The 24,106-nt window shown below is 35.0% G+C and overlaps 1 protein-coding gene and 1 long non-coding RNA gene across 2 annotated transcripts; both read right to left on the bottom strand.

Annotated features, from left to right (window-relative positions):
* Positions 1 to 2,735: 2,735 nt before the first annotated feature.
* On the bottom strand, positions 2,736 to 3,132 carry LOC148783745 (uncharacterized). The gene is made up of 2 exons (XR_016045697.1): positions 3,055 to 3,132; positions 2,736 to 2,940 (listed from the first exon to the last, which is right to left on the bottom strand). It is a non-coding gene; the product is annotated as an uncharacterized LOC148783745 (long non-coding RNA).
* Positions 3,133 to 4,307: 1,175 nt separating this feature from the next.
* On the bottom strand, positions 4,308 to 23,781 carry LOC148783744 (membrane protein of ER body-like protein). Its single transcript, XM_088853481.1, has 12 exons — positions 23,731 to 23,781; positions 23,554 to 23,597; positions 22,293 to 22,569; positions 19,682 to 19,834; positions 18,865 to 19,356; positions 17,316 to 17,489; positions 13,340 to 13,660; positions 10,874 to 11,125; positions 10,511 to 10,630; positions 8,689 to 8,997; positions 6,829 to 6,890; positions 4,308 to 5,218 (listed from the first exon to the last, which is right to left on the bottom strand). The coding sequence occupies exons 3-12, from the start codon at positions 22,564 to 22,566 to the stop codon at positions 4,757 to 4,759; spliced, it is 2,619 nt and encodes an 872-aa protein (XP_088709607.1). The 5' UTR covers positions 22,567 to 22,569; positions 23,554 to 23,597; positions 23,731 to 23,781; the 3' UTR covers positions 4,308 to 4,756.
* Between the last annotated feature and the right edge of the window lie 325 nt (positions 23,782 to 24,106).

Raw genomic sequence — 24,106 nt, 5'->3', positions numbered from 1 at the left:
TCTAGCCCCTAAAATGGTCTATTTTGTAAATCGATACATCACGTCAAGTGTTCACAAATCTGCTATATACGTCCTTTTTTTATCTTCAACTTTCATAGTCAATTATAAAAATATAGATTTCTAGGCCATCACGAGAGCACTGGAGCAAGAATTGCATTCTCCCAGCTAGGTTTTGAGATGCAGCTTTACCAAATATCGTAGAGGGGCGGCTAGTCTATATACTAGGTTGACAATAAAATTTGTTAGATTTACAAATAACTTGCAAATAAGCTACTCTCCATAATGTCACAGGACTAATATTTTTTTTATATTCTTTCTTGAAAGGAAGGTACACACCAATAAAAGATTAATTTGCATATGGAGAGCTTAAAAAACTTTCAAGCATGATATGGCCAAATCAACATCTGTTGTGTTGGTAACTCATTGTGAGAGAAATCACAACTTAGAATCTTGTTTGATGCGAATAACAATTTGCCTATCTCCTCTCTTCTTAACACTCACGAAAAAAGACAGAAGCAAATATGCAGCCTGTGAGACATTTTAATGGTTGTTACCATGGCCATTGCTTTGCAACGCTCCAAAAGAACAAAAACATTTGGACTTTCCAGTGTTACACTGTTCCCAAGCCATCTATAGAAGACATAGAGGTATTTCCAATATAGGAAAAAATAAATTTTTTTTTTTTTTAAATGTGGTGTATGATATACCACAAATATTTCATAATGGAAAAAGTTTATACAAGGTTGTGACCTTAAAATGTAGAATTAAAGCTCCACCTAAAAAATCCATCATAAAAGGTTGTTTGAATGTTGTAAAACCCTCTAATTGATCGTCTCGACATCGAGATGTATGAATATGAAAGGCAAAAACAATTTCGAGTCCACGAAATAGTGTATCTTGCAACACATTATCTGGACGATCTATTTTCAAGATTTTCATGTGTTTATAGATCTACGTGATTTAAACCATTTTTAGATATTAAAATTTTATAATTAGATATGAAAATAGATTCTCAAGCCATCCTAATAAATTTTTATATCAAAATTACATTTAGGATAAAATTTAGAGGTGCTCCTTAATTAAATTGTTTAAGCTTGCAACTTTATACAAACCAGACCCCTTTTTTTTTTTTTTTGCTAAAGGTAAGCAATATTATTAATAAATAGATGGGTACAAAATTTTACATCTAGGCATTCCCAGACGGAAATACAATAGTACAAGAAACAGCTGAGAACACCACTTTCGACAATGCTATCAGCAGTGTTAACAGTCAACTAAGTAATGAATCAAAATCTTTTATACTCAATGAGATCCCACGTGATCTCAGTCCAAACATAATCAGGTGGATTGTCCCAGAAATTGGTCAGTCAAGAATATGCAGCTTTCTTTGCTAGTAGGTCAGCCACATTGTTTCATTCCCTGAAGATGTGTGTTATCTTCCAAATTATAGCATCTAACTATGTTTGAAGGATAAGCCATTTTTGTGAAAATGTCCATGGGATTTTTCTGCCTTTAATTGCTTCAATAACAGCTATTGAGTCACATTCTATCCAAAGCCTTTCCACACCTTTCTCCTTTGCAATCTCAATACCTTGGAACAGAGCAGCAAATTCTACGAAGAAATTTGTTGTATTACTCAGACGAGATGAAACAGTCCAACCTAATATGCTCATTGAATTTCTGAAAACACCACCCGCCCCAGAATGATCCAGATTGCCTAGTGCACCATCAACATTTAGCTTGGACCATCCTTCGACCGGCTTCCTCCATATGATCTCCACGGGAGTTTTTGGCCTTGACAGTTCTGCAGGGATATCAAAGGTCCTCAGGATTTGGAGATCTAAATGACTTTTCGGTAATAAGTTATTCATCCCTCTTGCAGCTTCCATAAAATCTTTTTTGATACTTGTGATGACCACACGGGATATCCTCTTTTATTGATTAAATCGTCTTGAGTTCCTCTCTCCCCAGATGTGGTATTGAATAAGTATAAATCCAGCTCTTCATATTTGTGGAAAAGGTAGTTGTTCTACCTTATTGTTCCACCATTGAGATAGTTCTTGCAAATTTAAAACATTCGACCACACCTGGATACCAAATATCTCCAAGAACCATCTCCACAGATCAAGTGAAAATAAACAATCAAGAAATATATGACAGCCAGTTTCACAACTCTGGAAGCATAGTGAACATTGAGAGGCTAAAGGAATTCCTTTGGAAGTAAAGGAATCATTAGTAGGTAACTTTAACTGCATAGGCCTCCAGTCAAAGACCAAGTGTCTTGGCTGTAAATGTGGTTGCCAAACAATTGAATACCAAGAAACCTGGTTGCTTTTCTCCCGAAAAGTTTCCCACGCAGTGCAAGAGGAAAATAACCCAGACAATGTAGGTTTCCAAATACAAACATCAAAAACATCAATGGTGGGTAATTGAATGAGTAGAATTTGTGAGAATAAATCATTTAAAAAGGAAGAAGAAACAGAAGGAAGAGACCATTGAGTACCCGAGATGAAACTGGATACCTTTGCATTAAAGTTTCGAAACACCGAAGCATTAAGACCTGAAGCTTCTGCTATGGTAATGTCCCCCATCCACTTGTCCTTCCAAAAATTTATCTTAAAACCATCACCAATAATCCAGTGCTCATTATCCGTAACCAAGTCCCAAACTTTTAGGATGTCAGACCAGATAGAAGAGGAAGAGGACTTTTTGATTGATCCATCTTGCCTTAGATATTTAGCTTTCGTAAAGTTGCCAAACATTGTATCTTCATGTTTAATTGACAACCATAACTTTACAAGAAGGGATTTGTTAATGTCCCTCAATTTGCTCACACCAAGCCCACCTTTGACTTTTGGCTTACAAATTTGGTCCCATTAGACAGCAATCAATTTGAATTATCAGGGTCCCCAGACCAAATAAAAGTTCTCATCCATCGTTCTATAAGTGCAATGATTGAGGACGGCCACCAATAAATAGAAAAGTTTTGTATTAGTAGACTAGTCGCCACCTACTTGATTAGTTGAACTCTACCTGCCATAGAGAGTAATTTACCTTTCCAGCTTGAAATTCTGGCTTTAAATTTGTCCACCATTTCCAAGATGTGCTCTTTTTTAACCCGGTCCTTAAAAGATAATGACACCAAGATACTTTGTTTGTAAGCAGCATTTAGTAAATTCCAAAATTCTACATATCTCATTTTTCCTTGTGCCTGGAATTCTTCCAAAGAAAATCTTACTTTTTCCTTGATGTATCAACTGGCCAGAATACTTTTGGTATTCTGCAAGAAAGCTCTTCATGTTTTTTACATGTTTGATATCTGCATTCATAAAAATAAAAACATCATCAGCAAAAAGGAGATGCGTGGGTACCTTGGAATTCCTTGGTCTTGGAAGACCTTTAATTTTTCCCTTTTCTCTTAGGTTAGAAATACCCCTGCATAGAACTTCTTCCACAATGATGAAGAGTAACGATGCTAAAGGATGACCTTTTCTCTTAGGTTAGAAATACACCCTTTCATAATACAAGTTGATGTGTAAATTACTTTTGGGTTTTAGATAGGGGTGAGAGTTGTATAAGGTTGAGGCCCTAAACAATCAAACTAACTGTGCAATTTCAAATAGTATCGAAAGATGTTTCAATACTAAGAATCTTTGTGATGACTTGAAAATTTATTTTCATATCTAATTATAAAATTTAAAGCTTCAAAATACTGTAGATCAAGCAGATCCATAAACACTTGAAAATCTTGAAAATTAACGGTCCAGAAAATGCATTACAAGATACACCATTTCGAAAACTTGAAATCCTTTTTTTTTCATGTCTATACATCTTAAGGTCGAGATGATTGATTTGAAGATTTTTTAGCATCGAAACAACCTCTTCTAGTGAATTTTTAAGGTTCACCTTAATTTGATTGTTTAGGGCCTCGCCTTTATATAATTTTTTTCCTTTAGATATTGCAAGATAATCAAAGGTCAATCACAGACCTTAGTTAGATACTCTCAACTGAGAAATTATTCACATCAATAATAAGTTGTTTTCTATCATAAACTCTGTATTGTATATTATGAGACCATTTATTTTTATTACAAGGAGGTCACAATTGCTATTAGTCATTGGATATCCAATTGGATGGCTTGGGATGTATCACAAAGCCAAGAGATTTTATTTGTTTTTTTCTTTTTGAAGTTTGAGTCGAGCCAATGACATACAACTACCTGATTTGAAATTGAATGGACGAGAATGATTGCGACCTCCTTGTATTAAAAATAAATGGACTCTTTGTATACTTTTCCTCAAACTCATTGTCCTAAAGAGAATTATAACATTCAGGGCAAAGGAGATTAGTAGCTTACATTACATAATAAAAGAGAAAAGAAAGAAATGAGAAGGAAAAGGAAAAGGCTGCAAGCTCTATTTCCTTAATACAAAATAAACACAAGAAATATAATGCCCCACTTGTTCCTTAAAACTCAAGCACACAAAGGATGGCTCTCAGAAAAAGCAAAAACAAAAACAAGAACAACTCATGCACTGCATTCAGTTCTTCCATTTATTTCATTTGACTTTGAGATCTAAGACATGGGTCCAAACCAAGACTATGAGCTCTGAAACACAACTGCCCCATGTCCTTTTGCATCTTGCATCTCTTTAAGTTATCCATGTTTCACCTCACTCCACTTCCAAGTATTCTAGAGGGAGGAGAGCCCTTCCCTGGGGATCATTTTAGGGAGAGGAGCTAGGGCTACTAGTCTTAGTAATACAAATAAGCATCTCTAGAAGCTTTCCTGCCAAGCATCCTAGAAAAAGAAGAGCCCTTTCCAACTACTCCATAGTGAGAGCTTGGACTATTCGAGTCAGTAATCCAACCCAACTTCTCCAAGAGTTTCCTAACATACTTTCCAGTCACATAGGAGAGACCTGAAGCTGCCACTCCTATGGCAACATATTGCAAAGTCGTCTTGATATAAGACTTTGAGGTGACCTTTGCCTTTGCAATGGCAAGCAAAATTACGCAGAGGACAGAGGCGGCTGACATCGCAATGAGCTTTTTGCCTTTGTCATCGCTCTCTCTAAAGGAGAAGCCGTATGTGATGGGAGCCACCAACCCGAACACAATGTATGATACAAATGTTATAAATACATGGAACCCAAACCTCTCTGGATGGCCAACTATCTCAGCAAATTTACTTGGAGTTTGGCGTAACTCAACAAGCTGCACAAAGGCAAATAAAGCAAAAATATAATCCCATGTTATTTTGGGAAAGCATATTAATAGTCAAATGCATTATGTAAGAACCATCATCTACGGAAGTCATGAACTTTTTGATGAAATGATTCACAAAACGATGGAGGGGACCCACCTAAATAGGTTATGGATCAAACGGTGGGTCCCATCATTCCTCCATCACTGTACATCATTTCATTAGACAGTAGGGGGCCAACTGGCCTTAGGTTGTATAGCCAACTATGGTAGACTTTTCTGTTTGGTAAAAATACAGTAGAACTGAAGAAAGATTATGAAATTTAGTGAAAGTGATCCAACCATTCGAAGTGTCAGAAGAGGCAAATCACTATACATTTTAAGGAGTTCAAAGACATGTATTACTGGTTGCCGACGTCGCATGAGACTATGATTTCCATGGTCTGTTAATGAAAGTACACTTCCCGTTTATATGGTAAATAAAGTGGAATTGGAGTCTAGCAAGATAATGGAATATAGAGAAAATGGTATACTTGGAAACTGACAAGGAGTTCAACTCACTATACGTTTTGAGGACTACAAAGATAGGAATAACTAAATGTCCATCCATAAAGCATGTCAATTTGCAATCACGACAAACATGTGTCCTAATTTCGTAAGTTATATGCTATAGTCTAAGATAGCCCAGTAAGGAGAATGATGGTGATACGACAGTTGCATTTCTCAAAATCAAGAACATGGATGATACAGGTATCGAATTTGACTCACAATAGATTATATTATAGCTTGTACAACACATAAATATATGGATCCAACACATTGATGAATATGTACCATATAATAATTCATAACATTTTATTTTATATATACTAAACTTCCATCTCATTTTCTATTTACAAGTATCCTAGGAGTAACCGATATCATTATCCATGTCAACACAGTGTGACACTAGTACTTCAAGCACATATGAGTATGCATGCATCATAGGCTATGAGTGGGGTAAAAAAATACAAGCGGAATGGGGATGAATTAGATCATCTCTGCAACATCAAATGGTCGAGGTCTCAACCACTACATAAAACTGATGAGGTCGGGATTGGGAGTCCTAAGGTATTTATATGTGTGGGCATGTTGGCATGCAAGTGTTTCTTGGAGTTTTATTCTCCGTTCATCAATTTTCCTTTGCCTGCTGTTTTTTTAACATATTTTAAATGGTGGGAATGGAGGGTGTGTGATGCTATGTTTGCATTGTCTTGACTATTACAGAGTGCAAAGGGTTTCAAGAGATCTCTGAAAATACTTACCCAAAATATGAAGTCTTTCAAAATAGCTTTATTTTCCATGTAAAGAAAGGAAATGAAAAATATATATATAGATGGTGAATAGCAGAATTATTGTACAAATTAGTCAGTCCAACAATAGGTAATTATGTTAAAATTGTCACTGCAAAATCAACATTCCACTTAAGTATGAACTATTGGATAAAAGTAGTTTATTGAAGCCAATTCTTTAAGGAATGAAATGTCAATGATCCTAGACAGATTTAGATTATGTTGCTTCGCTATTTCATTACATGCAAAAAAGGTAGAAAACACTAGTAATAACAGTGAGGAAATACTCACATCATTAGCCATCATGAACAGACCAGTAATTAAATTTGCGAACCCCATTGCCACAATTGTCACTGCAAGGTCCATAAAAAAAAGCAATCAAGATAAATCATTTGCAAATTTCCATTAAAAAAATGACGTGATAAAGTGTAATACATGGTTATCCCTGGATAAATGCTATACTATTGAGAAATGGATCAAAGTATCAAACTAATTGAAGACACCAATAAGCATCAATAAGATTTCAAAATATTATTATTTAAGGATATGAAGATTCCCATACAAACTTCCATATTAGCTCAATGTGCAATTTTTATAAGTATCAATAGAACAAATGATGTGCACCACCTCCAATGACATTATCCCTTATCATTATAAAAAGAATGTATACTAGGGTTCCCAGTACATATGCAACAGTTATAGGTGTACTTTTTCTTTAACAATGCACAACCTAAAATGAATTCTAAGCTTGTATATAATGAAGAGGATGAATCCTCATGTTAGGATTCTACCTCAACCAAGTATTTAAAACTAAAAACTTATGTTATACGTGTGAAATGCATTTACACACATCAACATTGTGTTCTACCTGCAGTAAAAGCACGATGGATAAAGGTCCTCATATGTAGATAAACTTTCATCAAACTGGAGGTTCGTTGCAAAGGACCTTTTAGACCTCTTTTTTTTAACATGTGCAGTGAAGCCTCAACTACCTATATTCACAGAAAATGACTGCCAACCTTCATATATTTGTTTCATTAATGAAACATAGGAAGTAAATCAGTTGCCTAAAAGGTTCCAACTTTTTTGGGAGACTGAAAAATCGAAGTAAGTCTACTAGTGTTAGATGTGATTGCACTAAGTGCTACTTTAGTTTGAATCATGCAAAACCAGGCTGTTTCTTGTTTGCCCAAGCAACTGAGTTGTTGATTTGTTGCAAAGTAAAATACAGAACTCTAAAGTCGACCACTTGACAAGTAAGCAGTTAGCTTGTATGCATATGATTATCCTCTGAATATTTATTAGAGTATAATGAAAGAACATGGTTTTTATGAGTCCACTGATCATTTGTAGGTATCTGTCCTCTCTCTATGATCCATTTTTCAGATGGATTTTGAACCCAATTTCTTAGGAATATATAATCTCCAACATGGGGATCACTAATATGCAAAAATAAATAGATTTTAAAAATTATTAAATGATATTTTTAGCAGACCAATTTTAGACCATTAGTTTTATTTTTTGAGGGACCACCACCTTTTAGCATCCATCCTTAGAATGGATGTTTGATGCATCAGGGCATGCTAATGCAGAATTGTGTCCTCTGATGCACAAAACAGTTTTCCTAATGCAAAAGAAAGTAAAATCATTTCTTTGTGGCATCAACCATATAGTGAACCCTTTTTGGAGGGACATGAGAATGCATTTCTCCATGTCGATCTTCACAAGTTAGCTATTACTTCCTCCTTGATACAAAAGAATTGATATATAGTGAGTGAATAGGCTTTAAAAAGTGTCTCAAGCAGTTGTTGGCATTGGTTTTCAATAGACAATTACTTGAATGTTTGTTTGAACAATTTTAGCTGAATAGTGGAATAATCATAATCACTTTTCATTCTATTAACTCATTATCAAAGCCTTTTCCAAATTAATTGGGGGTGGCTACTCGAATCCTGGTCCATGATGACTACAAAAAAAGTGATGGAAAGTTAGCCAATGGAAGATAAATTTAAAATTTTACTACAAGCAACAGATGCATCCTAAACATATCGAAGAGTGACATAAGAAGCTATAGCAGGGCAAGAAATCTACATTTTTCATTGAATACTCCTTCTGACAAGTTCAAAATGCTATAAAAAATATGATGCTTACAAGTACTTGCATCACCGCCAGCTGCAGAAGAAATAATACCAAGGCTGGTAATTGATTCAGCAAACCCTCCATATACAATGCTTTTCAAGATTTCCCATTCATGATAACTGGTCCCTTGTGGTAAGTTGTGGGTGCCAACTCCTACCGTAGTTTGTAGAACTGAACCTTTTAATTGTCCTCGAACTGGCACACTTGGCTCTTGTCTTGGTTCGGTAGATTGAATTTTCTGGCCTTGAATGTGGATACCTACGCCAGAGGCTATCAATTGGCTTCCAGGTGATGGAGTTATCTCCAATCTATGTTCTTCAACTACATCACATAATGAAAAGAAATTGTTATTAAGTAGGTCGCTAAGAGAAGTACCATTATTAACACATTAAGATAAGTTTTAGTTGGGATTGAATGCAAACTGAATTTGTTTTATTGTTGTAAAAAGCAGATATAAGAATTAAATGATTGCTGAAATGTAGATTGCTGAAAAATATACAATCCGAACATGATCTTTGTGAAAGTGAAAAAAAAAAGAAGAATAAGAAAAGTTCACATAGTAAAGAGGTTGGATATATACTACTTGTGCACCATGTTGTTAGGGTCGATGTACCATATGGGAGAGTTAAAAAAACAAACTCAACCTCAATGTAATGCCCTTGCCATGCTTTGCCTTGTGCTCATTATGTATTAAAATCGTCGTCATTAACACTAGACCAACATGTCCGAGCGCTTTGACAGCCAACGAGTACCTTGGCTGGTCTGGTCTAAATCACAAAACAGGTATGGTAAAAAACTGGTCAAAATCAATAACCAGTTTTGGCCTATCGGATTGGTTGGTTTTGATCGGTTCAACCGACTAAACAAAGTTGGGCAATTCTTTAGTATATTTCATAATCTTAAACTATTATTTCGATATTTGTTTTATTTATTCTAAACATTGGTCCAACTGCTTCGATAAAATATTAAACCAATTTTGACTGGACCAAATCAATCACTGATTCGGTGGTCTGTTTGATCCTAATAACATTGATTAAAATCAAAAGGTGCATGTGAATTTTCTAATGGTGATTTATGTATTATATGGAAATTCAAAGGGAAGACACAAACTGGTTAGTTTCTCTATTAAAGGGCATGTTATTAGTATGCAAACACTGAAAAATAAGCTTCTTGATCCTCAAGAGATTGGGAACTTCCAAAAAAGCCACCTTAAAGGTAAGATATGGACTGGTTAGAATTCTCCATCAAATCCTGAAGTTCAGTTCAAAGCAATAATGCATTAGGATCAGCATCCTCCAGACATTATATTGTTGCATGTGTTTATTTCGTCGCTTGGCTCTCTTTATGAGCATTGCATGGGTCTCCATGTCGTTCAAGATCTTGTCTGTGATCTATTATTTAAAAAGAAAGCTAACCACCAAAAAAAACTCCACTGGAAGTAAGGTGGTGTTTTTCTCAAGCCCATGGTTTTTGTGATTCTTTTGTGGCACGGGTGAGAGCTATCCTCCAGGGTAATAAGCTATTGCTTGATGCATTTGACGATCTAGTGATCATTCAAGGGAATTGTTTCAACACTAGTCGATGGGCAGTTGATGATCATCAAGCTGATATCACTGAGATGTCTTGTCATCTCTTTGATGTCTCTCTGTTTGAATTTACTTGTACTCTTGCTTTTATTAATTAAAAACCCAATTACTGATAAAAAAGAAAAATACTAACTGCCAATCACTACATATATCATCATACAATAAGAAAAACCACAATTTAGCATCCCAAAGAAGAAGTACCATTCTACTAGTATGTTGTTTGCATTACATTTGATCGAAATCCTTACCTTCAAGAAGATGGCTTGTACTGGTCTCAATGACAACTGGACTTTCTAAAACTAGTTGGGATTGAGATTGGGATTTTAAATTTATTGTCTTTCCTATAAGAAGTGGTTTCTCCAGCTCTCCTGAAACATAATGAGAAAAATATTGAAATAAATTAACGGCTGTACAGTCCATTGTTTGTTGCCTCGACATACATCGTTCATATTACCAGTACCAACAAAAGGGTGTGTATCATAAATACTTGTATACAAAAAAGATCATGTTGGATCTTCAAGAGAGATTGAAAATTTTAGCACATTAAAATTTCTATCTCCAACAGTATTTATAAATTATGAAATCAAACTCAAGAAAGAGAGAAAACTCACCTGTTGTTTCAGAATGCCCAGCTGACCAAAACAAAGGAAAAGAGTAAGGAAAGAAATTGCAAAATGTATCTTTGAAGCCTTTGTCCTTGAGATTTGGGTCAGTAGTATGAGATGTTCCCTTTTGGACCTGACTTCTAGTTCCTAGTTCAGCATTTGAAGTAGAGTTACCCTTGACGGTCGTTGAACTTGACAGTTCTCTATTAGTGGCATTAGCCTCCTCATTTCCCTTGCCATTATTGGATTCTGTTTCTGCTGATTTTTCCAGAAATAAAAAGGAAATAAGCATTGGAAAGTAATGCAAGCAAAGAAATGCACATGCCATCTCCTTTTTCAGATAAATGAGGGCCAAGTTTCTTAACATAGACAACATAAAAACAAAATGCATGGCAAGCTTCTGCAAACAGTATCAATGCCAAGTCTCATAAATACATTGCTATCAGTTCATTAGAAAATACCAAATGAAAGCAACTCAAATTAAGCTAGTTAAATACATTGACAATTAGCAATTATAAATGCCATAAGAGGCATATGTCATCTTTCTTGAACAAGCAAAATGGAAATACATGTTGAGTAGCATATGCTAATGTATATAAATGATGCTCAGATGCTCAAACTAAGGAATATTAAATGCAGGGCCTAATGCTATCTAATGCGTGTGAATAATTAGCGCATTATGCAAAAGAATACATCGGATTCACAGAAGGTCCCAGTTCTAGACAGATTTGAAACTCCATGATTCCAAATTTTGTACCAAACCAGAAAACACCATATAAAATGCTGCAATTTGTTTCCACCAGCAGATTCAAAAACAGAAAAATAATATTCAAAGAAAAGAAGTAAAACCAACCACCACCTACTGGCTAGGCAGTTACATTATCACATACATTAAGAGAAACAAAATTATCCATGGAAGTACCAAGAATTACATTGAATTCAATAGAATCTTATTTGAGCTACATTGCGCATAAATCTTTGCCTTCACGAGGATGGTGACTTGTGTTGCTCCAACTAACATTTGGAGCTTCTGAAAATGGAGATTGAGTTGGAGATTTTGTGTGCGGTATTGTTTATCCTAAAAGTGGTTCCCTATGCTCCCCTGAAAAATAAAGAGAATTTGAGATAGACCAAGAGTTCAATGGGTTATCATTTTGTTGCCATGACAAACACAACTTGTCCAAACAGTAGGATGAAATATTGTGCATTACAAAAAATTTATGTATGAAAGAAACTTATTTTCAATCTACGAGAGACATGTCAAGAGTTAAAAGTTCTACACAATTCTTATCGTCATGAAGTTATCTGTCAAAGAGGAAATCAAGCATGAATAGGAGACAAAAACACCTGTCCTTGCAGAATTTCCACCAGACCAAAGCATGGGAAAAGCAAGTGTAGAAGGTATCTTTGCAGCCTTTGCTTTGGACATTTGTATCAGTAGTATGTGTTATTCCTCCTTTGAATTGACTTCTACTTCCAAAGTAATCATTTGAAAAGTTATTCTCTTCAGTCGATAGAGCTGTGTTATGTGCAGGTATTGGAGTTGATGTTTCTCTTTGATGAGGAATGGCAATGGCCTCCTTGCTTTCCTTCTTATGACAGGATTCTTGGTCACAATGATCCAATTTGGTTTCACAGAAATTGATAAAAAATAAAGTTGCCAAGAATTTCAAGTAAAAATAATATGCACATGCAATCTCCTAATTCACATAAATATGTGCAAAAAGATTTTTTTTTTTTTTAAAAAAAAAAAACACACATACATGCACAGAAAGATGACAAGAAATAAGGTCGCAAGAGAAATTCCAGTAAAATCAGTTTACCAGCAATTTGTTTTATACTAATTTGAAAAGCACATGCATAAGAAAATGACCAAATAATCATTAAGGAAAAAAATAGGTACCGACATACAATATATGCTGACATGTTTAAATACCATGTGTAGACGTAGTAGCCCTCAAGATGCACTTCTATCTATCCTACTAATGGCTTCCATTTCTCTTAGTTATGCATATTTAGTTGTTGTCTAATATCTAATTGTATATCTCAGTTGTTCGCACAGCCTTTTATCCTCCAAACCAAAACCAAATCAATGCCTTTCCATCTTCATAATTGAAGAATGACTAATGACCAAATTACTTGAAATATAAATCATCATTCAAGCAAGGAAACATAAAGAACAAATATCCATTTTATATGATGCAATCAAAATGCCATATCCAACAATATCAAACAGGGCACAAAGATAACGTTAACCAAAACAAGTTACTCCAAGGTTAATCAATGCAGGCAAATGGAAGAGGAATAACAAAAAATAGAACTCATATATTTCCATTCAGCATGCATGACACCACTAAGACGTGCAGCACTTGTATGGCAATAAAAAGATACTTAGGAAATCAGATTTCCTGTGTTTTGCTACAATTCCCTATGATCCAATTATTTTCATATCATAACAAGTAGGAAACTTACCATTGGTCAGACTCAATAAACTTGAGTCATGGATTTCTTCTTTCTCAAAGGATTTTTTAGTCATACTTGACTCGTGCCTTTCTTCTTTCTCAAAGGATGCTTCTACAGTAGATTTTACGTCTTCACCTCTAGACTTGTGAAGAGATAGTCCATTTGTTTCTTGTGCAATTTGTGGAGGAGCATGTTCAAAATTTCTGTCTAAATTAGCCTGAACATCCCGACTGGAAGTTCCCATCTTGTATGAGGCACTATCCGTAGGCATGGCCTGAATCCCCACATCTGGTTCCTTTGTTTTTCCAACTGCTGCAGTTCCATGTTTACCTACTCCACATCAGAGTGCTATAAAGTTTCAGCAGCTATAAAAATTGTTACTATCAATAGAAGCTAGGAAAAAGCCACAATTTTTCTTTCAAGTTCTGTACTTAAGCCAAAGTTTATAAATTCCTTGCAACAAAAGCATATTGCTATATTTGAAAAATCCATGTAGGTATATTCAAAATCATTTGTAAGAGGCTTTAAAAATAGAGGTCATTATGTTTACGCTTACTGACCCAATCTATCTCATTGAACTTTCTTGTCATTATAAGATAAAACACAAAATTCGCAACTTTAGTTTCTTAAGTTTTTGTAGAGATTGTTGAAGATCTTGCATTACGTATGGCATATCATATCATATATACTAAGTTCAGTGCATCATATCATGTATAGTAGACATACTATATAATATCATAAAAGGTGAGGCGGTACATTACACTCACAGCTGTTGGGTTAGGGAGTGGGAATGGAAGTCGAATCGGGATCGGGAGCAAGGGATAGTGAAATGCTAGAAGATCCCTATGGTTGGGAGCATCATCTATACAATGCATATGTTAGGGTGAAGATCTCCAAATGTTAGGAATCGAGATCCAAACATTTTAGGGATCCTAATTTTGACCTTTTGGGATATAGGATTATATATACACTCTTTAAAGTAGGTATTTTTTTATTTGTAACCAGCAAGCAATATAACTATATTAAAATTATAATTGTGTTGCTAACTGGCTATAAAGAAAAAAAAAATTCATTGGCTTGGTTGTTGTCTCAGTCTATAAGGTTGGGATGGAGATTTCTAACAGTGGGAATGGGGATCCCTAACAGTAGGGATTAGGATCGCAAAATTTAGAAATAGAGATCCCTTTCCCAAAGCACAGAAGCAAGATCCAGCATCGGGATCACCACCAATTTAGGAAATCCCGGTAACTATGATTACACTTAGTACCTTATCTTGCTATGCAAGTTATTGTATCACATAGTAGGTGTACTACATGATATCACAAAAGGTGAGGTGCTGCGTATCAGAGAAAAAGCTTTGAGCAATCAAGTTTTTTTATCTCGAACCATGGTGTTTTCCAGCCAAAGCCACCACAAAAACAAGGTAGTTTCACCATAGCCTTTTGGGGATCTCTTGTTGGCTCATTTCTAGTTGATCTCTTTGTCTAGACTCAGATTTGACCTCTTATAGGTTGATTTATGGCAATCCATAGTCATCTCTAGCTGATAGTTCCCAAATCTGAGTTTTGATTCAAATCGAGTCTTTTGGTCAAGGTTTGATCTCATACCTCTTTCTTTTGGGTTTTCTTTTTATTGAATCTTACTTTTGATCCCAGATTGAGGCCACTCATGTAGATTGGACATGGCTTCTATGAAGGGAGATGGTCGGTTGCAAAACATGATGGGAAAGGCTACCAATTGGCGTTTTCATTTTCAATTTTTTGTTGAAGGAAAGGTTTTGTGGGGTTATGTTAATGGACCTAAATCACAACATGCTCCATCCAACCCCAAAAGAAACCTAAGAATGGAAGGTAAACAAAGCTAAGATTGTCTTGTGGATCATACACTCTGTGGATCCAAACATCAAATGCCAATGAGAGGTTTTCGCATTGCGATTGAAATGTGGAAATATCTAGAAAAGGTTTATCATCCATCAAATCTTACGAGGCGATTCCAGATTGAGTATAATATGTTTGTTTGTAGACAAAGGTAGAAGAAGATCTAAGAATGTTATGCTAGTTATGAATTTGTAAGTATGAAGGTTATCCCTAATACTTGATGCATTAAAAGTTTAAAGGATATGAGGCCATTCATACAAATATCGTGAATCATGAAACACCACTCTGAATGCAATTCTTAGCGAGTTACTTCGAGGAGAGGATAATTACAATAGATGCTAGCATTAAAGGAAAAAGCGTCATAGATCCATCTTTGTGGCCTAATGGACTAAGGCAAAGCCATCACAAAAGAAACAATCTTTACTGCAATGTTATGAATGTAAAGAATATGGCCTTATCTCATCCCATTTTAGGAAGAAGAATTTTTGTGTTTATTGCAAACGTCCTAGACATATTATCATATAGTACCACGATAGTCATCAGTGAGGCAACTGCTCATCAGATCCAAGGGAACGTACTTATAGGGCATACCGGGATGCCAATGATATAGGGATTGATGGTGGATATCAGATCAGAGGTTGCTCCATCGAACACTGTTTATACCCTAAAAATGACAGTCCCCAGACAACCGCTACATCATATGATATTAGACAGTTGGTACAAAACTAAGTGCTTAGGAGTGTCTCTTCTACATTCTCTTCAATGGGCTTGTCTGGTAAGGACACTCACCTATCCCCTACTATGAATCCCTTTGATTCAGGTGCTTATAATCATATGATTGGAGTGATTGGAGTGAACACAAGTCCATCATCTACTAAGGGATCGTTTTATGTTTTTTAATACAAGTTAACCCGAGTTTATTAAGTTATGAAATACCATGATTGAAGATTAAAGGTGGGTTATTTTGAAGTTCTAGAGTTCAGACAAGTGAAAACACGAACCAATTAGATCTCCCAAGAGAAGTGGAATGAGTGTGATTGTAAACTTACCTATCTGGGCACTGAAAAAACTAAGTTAGGTTGATAATATCTTTTCGCTGAAGTAGAAAAATATCTACACTGCTTCTTGATCAATAGTTGAAAACTATTCTCAGCCAAAATAATTTTCAAAAAAATATATGAGAACATATTCATATTCTCAATGAATCTGTTTATTGAGAGGAAATGGTCATAAGTAATATGAATGCCTAATGGAAACTTCATCACAACAATCGACATCCAAAAATGCCAAAAAAAGAAAGTAAAAAAAAGAAAAAGAAAGAGCAATCAGACAACTGTAACAAAAATAAAGTTTCAAGAATGCTTAGACTATATATATGGTAGGACAGAATATCTCCTCAAAGCTCAATTAGTTGTTAGTAAGAAAGATGTAAGGGACATGTGGGCATCAAATGCTTTTACAGACCAAACAAGCTAAATGTAATCTATTAGGTCAAGAAAACATCACTTCAAAAGAAATGGTGAAAACATATGTAGGAATATGGATCCAAAACAACAGTTTTTTGCCTGCTATGTCACGGTCCAGGCTCCACTCTCATTTAAAAGCTATAAATTAGCTTCAATGACTACTTTTAGAATTGTTAGATTAGCAACAAGGGGGAATCCAATTAAAGTAAATTATTACTTTCATGCCCTTTAAACTCTTGAAAGATTCTAATCATCATTGACATATGAATAGAACTTGCGATGAACATAGGTCTAATGGGTTAAGGAATAAGCTACAATTCATTGCATATGCCAAAAGAATCACAACATACTTCAGCAAAGTTGGCCCGATATATTTCAATCTACTCTTAGTGGTAAAAAGGTCCACAGTGAAAAAAGAATACCAACATGTTCACATTTAACAAGAAAATTTAAATTATGAGTACTTAAATGATAGCAATTAAATCCATTTGCTCTTCAAGATCTATGACACTGGCATTGATACCTCAAAAGCCATAGAAAAAGTCGATCCAAACACAGTAAAAATGAAGGATTTTTTTTTAAAAATAATTTACATGGTGGAATTTAAATCCTATAAATCACTTATAAGTGTGGCGAGCATACCTGACACAGTTCCAGTCATTCCGTCGTGCCGCCATTTGCCCAAGAAGGAGAAACAATGTGAGTTATCGTTTTCAGCACTAGCATGATCTCTCTGTTGTATTTGTGATGGACTTTGCAATCTTGTATTCTCATGTCCAGCATGAAATAATCGAGAGAAAAACTCGAGACCCGTTGCTGTTTTCAGGTTCAAGTCTAAGATTAGTTCTTAACTTTCTGGACTGTCTCAGGAAAGAATCTTTCCAATTACCTATGAAATGAATTGGAACAGGGCACTACAAGTAATTACAGAAAATTCATTCAATTTGCATCAAATGTTGATGTTCATCCAGAGAGATGATTCCACAACTACCTCGCAACTGAACTGTTATCATTCTGTATAAGAATGCTATAAAGAAAAGAATATATTAAGGAGATTACGATACATCCATCATTATTAAAATAATACAATTATATGTTGGACCTTCAACAGTGTAGTTTCTCAAACCATCTGTTGTTGAGGACAGACAATAGATGCCCGATAATGGATAGTACACAATGCACAAGGTGTATGACATACCTTTCTAGTAAAAAGGTGAATTTCTATGAAGATGATAAGATTTTAATAGAAAAACGGCATTCCTTAATACGATAAATAGTGTTTTGATTATAAGATGACATAAATAAGATTTAATTTTGAAGTTCAAGTAATATGTATAATTAGCATGACTCATCATGGAAGAAAAATATAAGAAAACTTTTATCTGGAAGCTCATTTAATAAATAATTTATGAAAAAGTTATAGCAGCATTGTAGGAAATATATAAACACATGAAAGTAAACAAGCACATGCATTGAGGAAAACTTAAACATATACATTAGAACCAAAAAAAACAAAGAAACCTAATCCAAAATGTCAAATTGCTGTGCCCTATCTGGTGGAAAAGGTTGTTTGACATGCTAGATTCATCCAATTAAGTCTTAAAGCATTCTACAAGTTTGACTAGTGTAGAACATATGGTTTGGGGTCTTTACAGAAAAACTGCAAAAACCCTTAGGGCCTGGATCTGTCAACTGCAAGGGCAGTAACAGGATACAAGTGAAATCTAATGCACCCACCGTACCCTGATAAGTAAGGCTTGGATCTGAAAGTTTTGAGTAATGAGGTCCACCTATCTAAAGAAAAAAAGTTGATCAACTGAGAAATTGTCAGGTGACTTTTTGAAAGCTTCGAAAAATTTTGTGAAGGTAAACAATCGACTTACCTGAATATTTCAAATTTCTCATAGAACCAAATTTTACTATTTAAAAAGTCAAGCCCTAACATGCTTGGTAGCTTATTGTGCTGACTTGGTTAAATTTTAAAGCAATGAGTTCATCACTGTTTTACTTCATGACCTAGGAGGCAACTGTTTGTGAATTAAGAAGAACATCTCCAGTAATCCATCCCGCAAGAAATTCAATCCAAATCATGTTTTTACTCCTTTTGGGTGCATTTTATTCCCACTAATAAAATTAATTGATTCCAAGACAAAGGATACAACAACTAACAAAAGGAAGAGCAAGGCCATACCTGTACGAATGAAAATGCATAAACAGGATAAACATCTGAATGCCTCTGTTTGCACATCCTCATGCTCTCTACTCTCAGTAATAGCCTCCGTAAAATCAGTTTCTTGTTTCTTTCTTTGTTGCTGTATATCATTTGCAAGAGGAACAGAACGCTTCCTTTTACGAAGGATAACTCTTCTGGTTATACAAGACTTACAGTTTGGACAAAATAAATCATGCGTCTCCTGCTCCTTTAATACCCTCTCCACATCCATTTCTTCACTCCCTAGAACTCCAGCAATATATGCATGTAGTGTACCATTCCGAACTTCTATTAATCCTTCTTTCCTATACTCGGCAGAGGCCAAAGAACCCAGGGAATCTGACCCATTTCCTTTCCAACAGTCACCGCCAAGAGTATCATCTGCATCAGCCAATTCTTTCAATTTTGTATTGGTAGAGGATTCTAAATTGCCAGGTTTTGTTTCAATAAATTCATTAGTTACCGGGGCACCTGTAAGTATTTCAATGAACAAGATCAATAACTAAAACCCTAGTTTTGTATAAACCAAAAAGGCTTTGTGAAAACAGTGTATTCCACTATGTGACCATTTCAATCTCCATCAGAAGTAACAACCGATTAGGAAGACACGACCAATATCTTATAAAGTACATCTGTTTCCAGAACCATAAAAGGAGTAAATTACAATTATTGGATAATCGATTACATGCATTTGCAGAAAACTATAAGTTACAATTTGGTTAAATGTGGACTTTAAAATTTTTCCAAACAGTAATTTCCAGTATCCTAACTTTGAAAGATCCTATTCAAAACCAACCTTCTTTAACTTGTGAACTGAAACATAATCTTTGCTCAAGTAATGTTTTTGAATTCTTCCACCCCAGGAAGCACTCTTTGTTATTGTGTCGATGATCTACAGCAGGAATTTCCAATTGATGTGTCCATATGCAAAGTCGACACTTCCACATGCCTTCAAAGCCACAAAAAATAAATGGCGACTTTATTCAGCTGAGCAACAAGACTTTGCAAATGCCTTTGCCTAAATTCATGAGAATTGATTGAATTTGAATGTATCACCAAAGAATAATTTTTCTTGCACAATTACCAAGGAAAAGATTTTGGATATGCAGAAGGAACATTACTAAAAGGAAAGAAGCCTAAAACAGGAATAAAACCTCAAGCAAATGATTTATGTACTAAGAATATGTAGGAAAAAGACATCAAATGCTGAACTATTGTAGTTCTGAATTAACAAATATAGAATATCTATATCGTTACACTTTCTTATATGAATGGAGTGTGCAAGTTATGATCCAGAATTCTTTGGGGGTAGGTTAAGTGGGTTCAAATCCACAACATCAAGGTTGAAAGATTGGGTGCACTCCAGTTGAGAGTCCACTTTGATGCCAAAACCATGGATCACAATCACAAGGAAATAATGATAATTTTCATGCATATTAAAGAGGTAAATCAAAAATGGAAAAGCCAAACTTTGATCCTATTGGTATAATTATAATGAAATGATTCAAGAAAAGAGAACAACCGATAAAATTCCTCCCTTACCTTGAAAACATACTATGATTTCAAGAGAAAAAATGAATGATGAAACTGCCATTCGTGAATAATTACTGACAAAATATGGGGTAAAGGAATAAAGGTACTAATGTGTGAGTATATATATTTTGGGTAAATATGTGTGAGTATATATACCTCTCTCTCTCTCTCTCTCTCTCTCTCTCTCTCTCTCTCTCTCTCTCTCTCTCTCTCTCTCTCTCTCTCTCTCTCTCTCTCTCTCTCTCTCTCTCTCTCTCTCTCTCTCTCTCTCTCTCTCTCTGTTTTTTCCTTGTGGGCATGGGGCTTGTTAGTCCAGCAGTAGGAATCGAACTTGGGACATAGTGTTTCAATTATCAACGACTGTAAAATCAAGCACAAGCACAATTCCGTGAACATATACCTCTTTCACAAATAAGAGGCAACTATATATACCTCTTGAACAAATAAACTAGAAGACACACAGACGAAGTAACTAATCGGTATCCTCTTTTTTTTTTTTGAGAATGATTAGGTATCCTCATTTCTATTCCGGGAGAAGCTAAACATCTGAAATCTGCTACTAATTAGGTATCCTCTCTTTTTCTTTTTCTTTTTTCGGAGAATGATTACGTATCCTCATTTTTATTCCTGGAGAAGTTAAATGTCTGAAATTTGCTACTAATCTCTGTGAATCCATTATTGAAATCTGTCACACGAAACCATTGTTCCCATGTATGACATCACTGACATGTACAACACAATTAGACACTATGATATATAGCATTTTTTCATCCATCTTGAATAAAGGGATCTTACTCAGTTGTAAATTCTAAGTCAAAAGGGCATGTCATCAATAGCCCTTCATAGGTCAGCAACACTGAGATGGGAGAGATAAACTTTCCATCACAAACAATTCATTTCAACACCATTCAACTACTTGAAATCTATTTTCAGTCAACCAGTTGAGTTTCTATTTTACAATTTGAGACTAATTGGTTTGTAACTGGATATTCAGGAATAGCCAAATATGCACTCACAAAAAAATGTAAACTACATGTTGAATTATTTGTAACTTCACAAGAAAAGAGGACCTTCATAACTGAGAGATCAACAGAGATTGGAAGCTATCAAATATCAATGAAGAAAAATACGAATGTGAATGAAACCAAGGATACAAAGGAAAGAAAAAGAAAAGGGGAAACGAGCTGAAACTAAGCTTTATCCCAGGAAACTGACGTACAATGTATGGACAAAGAAATAGATCAAAACTTTATCCCAGATTTTGCAGAGGGTCCTATTGTGTGCAAGTGAATTTATCCAAATCCAAAGAATCCTGTTACAAACCTTTTTCTTGGAAATTAACAAGACGATGACGAGATATCACCCTAAGGGCCTCATAAACAAATAGAACCACTTATACGATTCACAAACAACTGAAATAAACAGCAAGTTTTATCATTGGCATTTGTATTTCTGTGAGTGAGATTTGTCAACGCAACTTAGTAGACTTCATACTTGAAGCTAGAATTTCCCTCATTTTTTGAAAAGCAAAAAAAAGTGTTTTCCTATGGAAAGATGACCAATGCAAAAATGATACAACATGTTTTGCTTTATGCTTTGGTATTTAAATTTAACTCGGCAGTATCTTTGTAATGTAATCACTACCAAAAAATTTACACACGTATGAGGGACTCAAACGATTACTGCACCGTGAAATAGGAATGTTTTAGTCCTGGTTACACCAGCAATACCCAGAAAAACAAATCCACAGCATTCATCCCTCCATATATCAAGCCAATCACTTTTTTCTTAAATCCGAGGCTTTTCATCTTCATCACTATTATTCAAGAAAATAAACAAATCATGTCACAGCTAAAATAAAAGAAGCAGCTTACGTTCAGTGTTATCCAAGTAAACAATTGGTTCATAAACAGTTGGTTCAGAACCAGCTCCTCCATGAACATCTCCATTAACTTCAACTGAAACTCCAAGAGTGTCTCTGTTATGCTCCGCTGAATCTCCTTGAGCTTTATCCCCATCAATATCAATTGAACCATTCTCACCATTAGCATCCAAACCATTTGAGGTAGCTCGAACCCTCGACTTTCCAATCAATGACTCTGATTCTTCTTCTTCAAGCACCATACCAACCTCCCCCAAAGTCTCCATTGCCTTTGAATCAAATGCTTTTCTCAGTTATTCATAGAAAAGGAGAAGAAATATTTGGAGAGCCAGCAAATGGGCAAAAAGAGAGAATTTAACACCAATCCTCCACCACCCCAATTGAAACCCACAAAAAATAGAGACACCCATTTGAGTTTAAATACAATTGATTTTGTGAACTACGAATAGTTTAATTCAGAGGTAGCTCTCATAATCACCATTTCTTTATTTTATTTTCCATTATCCTTTACTAAGGTATCATCTGAAGATCTTAATGAAGTACAAGACAAAATTTTGTTTCTCTGGAAAAATGGCGGATTCCCCAGTTAATCGGGGATAAACAACAAATTCTCAGCCATTCATCGGCCACTAAATGCAGAGGAATTTGTACTTTGACAGCTATGAAACCCAATATCAACCGTTGAATGCAGAATTTATCGGCAGTTTAATCAACATCTAAAACAACCCATCTAGAGAGAGAGAAACCACAGCTAAAACAAACTATCTAGAGAGAGAGAGTCAAGTATTTTAAGAATGATATTGAATAATAATGTGAACTAAATCTTGATCAGTAGTAGTCGCCAACCTGTGAACTAAGATCTTCAGCATTAAAAAATTAAAATATTTATAAAATATTGTTCACAACAAAATATATTATTTTAAAAAAATTGAATACTTGATAATTGAAGTCTGGGCGTTCCAAATTCCACAACTTAACCAAACGAAATCCACTGAAATTTCAGATAACTCTCTCATTTCCAATTTCTAAGCCAAAACTCAATTAAAATCATCGAAATTTCGCCGAGACTTCTCATAAACTTAATGAGCATTTTTTACATTCAATAACCAGTAGCTCCAGAACTGAACATTTATTGGTGCAATTGCATGCCATTAAATTAAACCGTTTAATCTTGATCAGTTCGTTCCCAAACCTAAACTCAACAAAAATCTCCGAAATTTCTTCGCCAAACTTCAATAAAATAGAATGAACACCTGAATTTGTCGATTCTCTTCATTCCACAACCCAAAGAAAATCACTGTAAAATTTCACAGAAATTTTAAAATTCACGTTAACCTGTTGAGAAAGAAGGAAATCTTATCCCAAAGACAGTGAGAAAAACTGAAATTTTACCCGAAATTCACTGAAATTTTGGGGTTAGGTGACCCAACCTGAAACTAGCGAGAGTTGAACTATGCTTTCTAAAAGAACGTGGAGACAAAAACCCTAAGTCAAAGTCAATGAAAGGGCTAAGTCTTACTTGGAACTCATTTGAAAATGAGAGAGCAATAATTCATGTGTCATTAATGTTTCAAAATTGTTTACTTATTAAACTAATAAATTCTCTCTTATAATTTACAGAACTCAGCTGCATTCAATTTTCTCATGTAATTTACAAAACTCAGCTGCAACGTGTGCTGAAACGTGGTTGTTGAGATCTAATCATGATTTATAGACTAAAAAAAATTGATAATTGTGCTTGAGTTGGTTCTTTTTTTTTTCGTTTTCCTTTTTTTTTTTATTTGAAATGATAAGCTGTGATGCATT

Source organism: Amborella trichopoda, chromosome 1 (genome assembly GCF_054954075.1).
Source record: "Amborella trichopoda isolate Santa Cruz 75 chromosome 1, AtrichopodaSantaCruz75HAP2 v2.0, whole genome shotgun sequence".
Lineage (NCBI taxonomy): Eukaryota > Viridiplantae > Streptophyta > Magnoliopsida > Amborellales > Amborellaceae > Amborella > Amborella trichopoda.
This window is presented reverse-complemented; position numbering and strand designations above follow the sequence as displayed.

Coding starts and splice junctions, on each gene's coding strand:
- LOC148783744 (XM_088853481.1), bottom strand. CDS start 22,566: ATGGAGACTTTGGGGGAGGTTGGTATGGTGCTTGAAGAAGAAGAATCA. Junction 13,661..17,315: donor AATGACTGGAACTGTGTCAG/GTATGCTCGCCA, acceptor GATGTGGAGTAG/GTAAACATGGAACTGCAGCA. Junction 8,998..10,510: donor TACAAGCCATCTTCTTGAAG/GTAAGGATTTCG, acceptor TATGTGATGTAG/TTGAAGAACATAGATTGGAG.